The 7992-nt window shown below is 35.9% G+C and overlaps 1 protein-coding gene across 4 annotated transcripts in view; it reads left to right on the top strand.

Moving 5' to 3' along the window:
• The window catches only part of LOC107097412 (AT-rich interactive domain-containing protein 3B-like), a 93242-nt gene that overhangs the window by 48229 nt on the left and 37021 nt on the right, over positions 1-7992 (top strand). For all 4 annotated transcript variants that reach the window (XM_015394547.1, XM_015394549.1, XM_015394546.1 and 1 more), the window contains exons 3-4: positions 6701-6775; positions 6892-6964. In XM_015394547.1, coding sequence (XP_015250033.1) covers positions 6701-6775; positions 6892-6964 — 148 coding nt within the window. The remainder of the gene's footprint in view (positions 1-6700; positions 6776-6891; positions 6965-7992) is intronic.

The raw sequence follows: 7992 nt of genomic DNA, 5'->3' as shown, positions 1-7992 counted from the left end.
TGTGGATAAAAGTGCAACAGTGAGCAAGCATTGTGCAACACTTTTTGTTTATGCTAACAGCAACATGTCATGCTAACCCCGAAATCCCTCATACTCCGTCAGCGCTCCGCCCCGCTGCGCTCCAGACCGGCTGCACAAAGCAAAGCCTACAGCCTCCACTGTGGCTCCTGTCCGCTCAGCTCTGAGTTCCTTGGAGATGGTAGAGAGCATGCAGAGATGATTCAATTCAAGGCAGCAAAACATGCGGAAATGATCCAGGGTTTCCGCGGATCATTAAAAATGATTACAATTCATACATTTTTGGGGGATTTTTTCATTAATTTCAGTCATTTTTATGGGATTTTGGGGTAACAATCAACATATACCGAACCGAACACCGTGACCAGAAACCGTGAACCGAACTGTTGATTTTGTGAACCGTTCCACCCCTACTGTTGAAGGTTTCAATGTTAATCTCAGACGCTTTGTTGCTTGTTGTAGGGATTGTGCCTCAAGTAAATGCTATATTATAGAATAAGTGCACTCTCTAAACCCAGGCGTTTTTCACTGACAGGGAGTCAGACACAGCAGCTGCAGTCAGAGAGAAGAGCGATGCATTTCACATTGAACATTGGTCACATGTGCACAAAGCTTTCTCTGATACGCCTGAATTAAAAAAGTAGGATGTAAGTGTAATATTTAAACTTTTTCTATATGCAGTGAAATAGATCCTCCTTGCACTGAATTCATACACAGCCTCATCCAGTGTGTGTGCCTCTGTTTGCTTTCTTAAGGTTGATTTAAAAAAAAAAAAAAGCTTTATTTACGTAGTTTTAGTCATGAGAGAATAATATTGAGTTTATCTTTAGTTTCAGTATTTAAAGTGTTTTTAATGACTTCTTGCTTGCTGATATTAATATTTCTCCTACGGCTGGATCAAAGCATTTGCTAATATGAAAATTAGGTGATGGCACCCTATAGTGCTTAACAGCGACTTTAGGAAAGCCAGTAGTGTCTTGTTGAAGATTGGACAATAGTCTGCACAGAAACGGGATTACACTTGAGTAGAAGAGCACCAACAGTTGCACAATAAGATAGCCAGAAGGGCAGAGAAGGAGCATGCACTTGTGTTTGTGATATATTAGGGGCCTCTTGGTATTGAATTAAACATTCAAAAATTCGTTCTTTTTTTTTTTTTTTTTTTTTATAAAATCTGCTCTTTATTTGTTATGTGTGATGAAAATTGGAAGAATTTTTATTTCCTCATGGCATTTAATCCTAAATATTTCCTGATATAATCAAACAAATTTGCACCTGCAGGTATCTTACCAAATAGACGCAGTTTCTTATTCGAAACAATTACACAATAAACATTTAGCATAGAAACATTTTGTAATTATCTGTGGATTTTATTCGCTGAAAACAAATGAAAAGGTTAACATGTATGATCACATTTGTGTTCAGGGCAGCTTTAGGTTGTTTCCATATAAACAAATATTATATGTCATAGAAGCATAATATTGAGGGACTAGCTTAATATTTTGGGAAAGGTTCTTTGTTGTGGTTGAGGTTTGGGTTTTGTATTTTTGTCTACATGATAAAAATCTACCCCAACTATTAGTACTAGATGTAGGAAGGAAATCAGAAATCCTTTGTATCAAAAACATCAAAGTTCAAGTGTTTATAATGTTTTCATAAAGTTGGCAGATTTAGCACTCCTAAGACCATGATTTATAAATGGGAATAAAAAAATGCAACTGAGAAATTAGAGCTTGAAACATACTTATAAAATAAAAATAAAAGAAAAAAAATAAAAGAAAAAAACAATCCTCTGGAGTGAGGAGCAAAGACTCATTTCTATTGGTTTGTAAGATGACAACAAAAGCTAGTTGGTCAAGACCGAGCGTTTATATTGGACTTAAAGTGAGGAGAATATGATTTGGCAAAAGAAAGTAAAAAATAATGCAATTTATAAAACTTTTAAAAATGGATATAAAAAAATACCTATATTTTAAATCTGTAAAAGCAGGAAAAACTAAAATATGAAAAAAAAAAATATTTTTTTCAAACTTTCAGTTTTATAATATGTGTTTTATATGGATTAATACTTATAAAATTGGATCTTTGCTTTAGATCATAATGGAACAAAATTGACTCCTTATACTTCTGAAATAAAATCCAGTTTTTATTCCGTCCAACTACAAATACGTCTCAGTAGAGGTAGAAAAATTTGTATCAAAAGTCAGACTTTTACAGCTGATTTAAAAACAAAAATAATAAAATAAAAATAAATAAATAGAAAAATGATTAAAAAAAATGAGTCTAAGAAAACAGCAAAGTTATTCTTTTGATAAAAATGTTCATAAAGTTTCATTTCTGGATTGTATTTTTTTCACATTTACATTTTCAAAATGTGTTGTTTTTTTATTTCCATTTATAAATTGCGATCTTAGCTTGAAACAATAATGGAGCAAAATTCACCCCATATATTTTTTAATCGATCCGAGCTCTTATCTTACTGTAACTGACTGCAAACATATTTCCTTTTTTCACAGTGGAAATAGTCTCTGCAGCACCGATCACTTTTTGAAGCAGATTTAAAGTAAAAAAACCAAAAAAATGTTTTTATTTGAGGCCTTTCCTGCTGATCTGTTGTCATTAGCATTAGGAGAAAATGTTGCTGCTGATTGTTTGCTAAGGGCGGCGCTTATAAATCTGTTAGAAAGCCTCTTTGAATATCTCCCTCTTCTATATGAAATCACACGCTGTTTGCTAATGTACAGATGGAAAATCTTCTTTGTGTTGAAACATTTTATGAATGGAGAGGATAGATTACATTTTTTACAAGCAGGAATGATCGATTCATAAGCTTAAAGATTGGTGCATCTGAATATTTGTTTATTTAATAAGGGGCAGTGTATAGTATTTTATTTCTGTTAGATTGTGTGTAATGCAGTTTAAATGGAATAAATGTTCATTCAGTTTACTGTTTAGACCTTCATTACCGGAGATTTCTTTTTTCCTTTCATTGCCTTTTAAGAGCTTCTTATGTATTTTTTTCCATTTCACTTGATTATTTTTTTTTATATATATATATATATATATATACTTTTACAGTCAGTTATGAAAAACCTGAGTCTGACATTGATGGCGCAGAGAATATCAGTGACTTTAGACCTTTGTCCTCATTGATGTCACAACACCTTGACCCCTGCTCTCCCACAACAGTGTCCCTCAGGGAAGCATGATTGTCTATGCGTGTGCAAGTGTTCATGGGGTTTGTGTATAAACACATTTGTGTTTCCTTAACATTTTCAAGTCCAGTGACCCGGCGGCTATACTCCCTGCCCTTTCATTTGATCCTGATCTTTTGTTGCATGCTGGAATTATGTCTGTGATTAAGCTTAACGTCGAGGCCTTAGGTTTACAGAAAGAAGAATTAGTTTGGATCAAGTCTTCATAGTTTTCTCTTGTAGTTTTGGTGAATGTAAAATAAGGATGCCATCTTTTGGTTGCAGGGTTTTCTTGTATTGGCGTCTTATAAAGACAGAACGTCGTACGTTTGCAAATATTTTTGGCAAATTATACTTTCTTTTTCTTGTATCGGCATCGACTGATACTTGCATGTAAACCCTTATGCATAAGGAACATGCTGTGCAACTCCCTCCATTTGCTTTATGTTGTTAGTGCTTTTTGTTTTTTTTATTTTTATTTTGTTAATCTTGCTTTTTGTTAAACTACACCTTGTAAAATATTATTAAAAAAGAAAAAACTCAATCTCTAGTGTCTCATAATAAACTAGAATTTTCTTGTTCCTGAAGTTTTGGTAATAAGGGATTGAAAAGCAACTAAGATCTTGGCTGCTGCTCCACAGAACAAAACTGGTCCAGATAGGACAGTTTATTGGTCTGGAGGACAGACTGAGGAGGGAAGACTTTGGCATTATGTTAAAATAAAGAATAATCTTAAAGCTTTTTCACATTGTTTCATGTTATGTCAAAGTTTTCTAAACATTTACAAATTTAACTGTGTGCTTTTTTCTTTTTTTTTTTTACTCTGCTTCCCCCTAAATAAAAGAATAAAATTGATAAACAATAAAAAAGAAAAAAAAAAGTGAATGAATAAAACTCAGTGTGACAGATTGATTTTAAAGCCCAGCTTATAGCAAATTCCAATTCGAGTCAAGCTGTGTTTGATTTAATCTCATGATAAACCGGCTCGTCTTTCTAAGCCTCAGTTTGTTTGTTTTTGGTGGAACAATTAGCACAACTGTGAACCTACCTGCACTGCAAAACCTGAAGTCTAACCACGTCACTTTTTCTTCAACAACATGGCAACTAATACGATTTTTATTTAATATCATCAAAACGACTTATTTCAAGGGCAAAATATGGAATAAACTTATTTTAAGGGGATAAAATCTTCCTTCCATCAGCAGATCATCTTGTTTACCTGCTCAAACTGTGTGTTAATTTTAAGAAATCTGTACTCATTTTTAGATCAGTTTCTGTAGTGTGAACATAGTTAGAATCCTTTGAAGCTGCCAAAAAGCTACGATGAACGTTGAGCGATGTGGCGGAACATTTCGACCAAACATCAACCTCAATCCTCCGTTCCCGTGGTAAAGCTAACTGCAGTAGGAGGAAACTTCATCACAGGGAAACAAATGTAGTTTAATCTTTTATGATTAGTTTGTCACGTTTTCCCAGATTGTTAAAATTGATCTAAGAATAAGGAAAGATTTCTTAAAATTTGTGTATTTTCCCCTAATTATAGCAGATACACAAAATGATCTGCCTGTGAAAATAATCTTTCCATTTGAATATGATAATTAGATGTTATACACTTAAAAAATGTTAATACAGTTGTTGTTTTCTGGTTTAACACACAAATAATTTTATTGCATTGGGAAATTTTCTTACCTGCTCAAATCCAGAAAAAAATAGATTTACTTGAAGAAAGATTGATTTGTATTTATAGTCCTGCTCTGCACTTGCTTACTAATAATCAGACTAATGGGATCTTAATTTCTTTCAAATAATTTCATGTTTTTTCATATGGTTACTAATACACTGCAGAAAATTAGAAGTTATGTCTTAAAACAAGCAACATTTTCTAACACTTCTAGATGTTTCTGTCTTGGTAAGAACCAGATATTTTGCATTGTGTGAGCCTAACGAAACAGGACTTTATGCACTTTATGCAAGTTATTTATTCAATAAATGCTTAAGTTAAATGTAGGCATTTGTAAAATGTGAAGTAACCTCAGTTGTAACCATTTTAAAAGGTTAAAGTTTAACAAAGGTGGTCAAATAATGTGCAAAGGTCTAGAAGGCCTCCAGATCCACCGTTTTTGTTCATATAATCAAGAGGCTGTAATCTAGTCACATGTCATAGATTATGTAATTTCATTGAAAAGGTGATTTTTTTTTTCCTTCCCCCCTTTATAAGAAAAGCTGTTTACCTCAGAAAAAAATGAAAACTAAACATTCAAGTTCTTGCCTTTCAAACAGACATCAGGAATGTGAGTTTTAATTGACGATTCTCAGTCAGGAAAATGAACTTTGCATGTGTGACGTTGTTTATAAAAACCGTACTTCCAGTGTGTCAGGGAGCCAGCAGCTGCGGTTCTTTCGCAACTCTTCATGCGTTTATCTGCTAACCTTGAAACACACCATTTGCAGCGGTTGTCCAGGTTGATGGCTGATGAATATTTGTTTAGGGAGCATGAATGTTGACAACAGTTAGACACACGAGAGTAAGAGGGTGAAAATGACTTGCTCTCAGAGGCCTTGACAACCTTTGCCCTCCTGGCTCTCATTTCAGAGCCTGTAATTGCCACTGACCAATGGGCTCCTGGTTGAAACTAGACCCCTCACTGCAGCTATTAACGTCTCTTTTCCAAAAGGATCTTGTTTTGATTCCTGATGCTTTTATAGGTTTTGTCTTTAGGAGACATTCCTGGTCTGCACATACCGTGCACTCCTTTCTGCCTTTATTTTCTTTCTTCCCATCTTGTGGGGCCATTTTACCCTCCCTCCCCCTTCCTGCACTGACAAACATGCACACATTGATGATTAGCCTTTGCACACTTGTGTCTGCGTATGTGGGCGTATGTGCATGCCTGCAGAGATGCACGCTAAGGCAAGTGACTGGCCCACCCTCCTTTGGCCCCTCCTGACAGCCAGCTACACTCTATGAACTTGGCCACCCGTCACAGCTGCGTTAAGATTGAAGGATGGGGGGGACGTGTATCCAGCTGGGGTCGGAAGACATGAGTGGGGGCAGGGGGCCAGCCCAGATGCAGATGGTTTAGGTCAAATGGAGATGTTTAAGGATGAAGGGGGAGGGGGATTTAGGAGATCAGGGGCACAATAACTCCAGAGTTGCTCTTTCAACCCCTGGATAAATGCATTCTTTAGCTCTGAGTTTACGTCGGTTTTTATTGCTGGATGTTTGTCTTAAGGTTTGTTGTTCTTCTTTTCCCTTAAACATCTAGACCTGCAGTAAAACTGAATGAATCAAATGAACAATTATAAAAAAAATAAAGTTCAGAGTTCATTCACAGAAACTACAATAACAATAAATAAATAATGTCATCCCACAACCTACATTTTCTTTCTTCAGTTTCTTTGTTCATGAAAACAGGATTCCCCGCTTGTTTGTTTGGCGTCTCTTTCCGTTTGTTTGCTGAGCTTTTCTCCTTTTTGTTTTTATGCAGAATGGCAGCTCTGGATGGACAGACGACGCCGACAGTAACAGAGGAAGAGGAGAAGCCTCCAGAGACTTTGCAAAGGTGAGTTTGTTAAGATCCAGTCAGTGTCAGGCCGACAATTGACACGGTTCAATTGAACATGCTGTAGAGACAGCACAACTACAACAAGCTTTTAATCTTCCTGTGATCTCCTGCAGCTGTACGAGCTGGACAACGACCCCAAAAGGAAGGAGTTTTTAGATGATCTCTTCACCTTCATGCAGAAAAGAGGTACGAGCAGCAGCGTAGCTCTGAGAAAGTGGAGGTTCATTAGGATTTGTCTTATAATATGGCCTAAAGAATGATTGCCACCAACTTTCCCAAAGTCCTCTACATTTCAAAAGCTGTGGTTCTTCCTCACCAACTCCAAGACCCTTCAGACCCCCACTGCTGATGCAGCAATGCTTTCATCATACAGACCTGTGGCCAAATAAGGCATCTGGCCTGAGAAGGCCTCCCAAAGTGAATCTCAGTGTGATTACACTGGAGCATACTTTACTGCAGACTGTTGGCAGACTCTGATTACAGATAATGGGCTTTAGATGTGTTTGTGGTTTATATCCTAGTAAAGACGCTTTATTTGGTGAATATATGTGTATCTTGGAAAATGTGTTAATTATCCGTGAACAATTTCACATTTTGTCACGTTATACAATTATATGAAATTGACCAGAAATGAAGCTGCTAAACCATCAAAGAAAAGTCTGAACATTTTAGCCTCGACGTTTAGAAAACTGGTAGAGGTTTACCACAAAGAACCTGGAGATCTGATTGAAAATCCAATTTTTCTCAATTAAGCACAGACTTGATTTAGTCTGACGCATAAAAAAAACAAACAGGACAAACACTTTAGTTTGTTTGTTAAAAAAAATATTTATTTATATATGTCTAATTGTGTTGTACATTTTTAAACTTATTCCTTGCAGTCAAAGGGATTGAGGCGTTGGAGGAGGATGGTCCTACTTTACCTATCTACCTACATTGCATATCTCCATTACACTCAAGTGGGACACATTTCCAGTTTTTTCTCAAAAGAAAAAATAATCCACAAATATTATTCCTTGTAGGAGCAGAACATGATTATGAAGTCACATGGGTATTCAACAGTCATAAGCATATATGGTGAGACATTTGCAACATGATACATGTGTCCAAATATACGATTACAATACGATTTATCACGATACATTAAAAGAGATGATGTAGGGATGCACGATATAATCGGCCCCCTATCGGTATCGGCCTTAAAACTGAATATC

Source organism: Cyprinodon variegatus, unplaced genomic scaffold, assembly GCF_000732505.1.
Source record: "Cyprinodon variegatus isolate N-32 unplaced genomic scaffold, C_variegatus-1.0 Scaffold692, whole genome shotgun sequence".
In the NCBI taxonomy this organism is placed as follows: domain Eukaryota; kingdom Metazoa; phylum Chordata; class Actinopteri; order Cyprinodontiformes; family Cyprinodontidae; genus Cyprinodon; species Cyprinodon variegatus.
The sequence above is the reverse complement of the archived record's forward strand: the minus strand, read 5'-3'. Positions and strand labels throughout refer to the sequence as shown.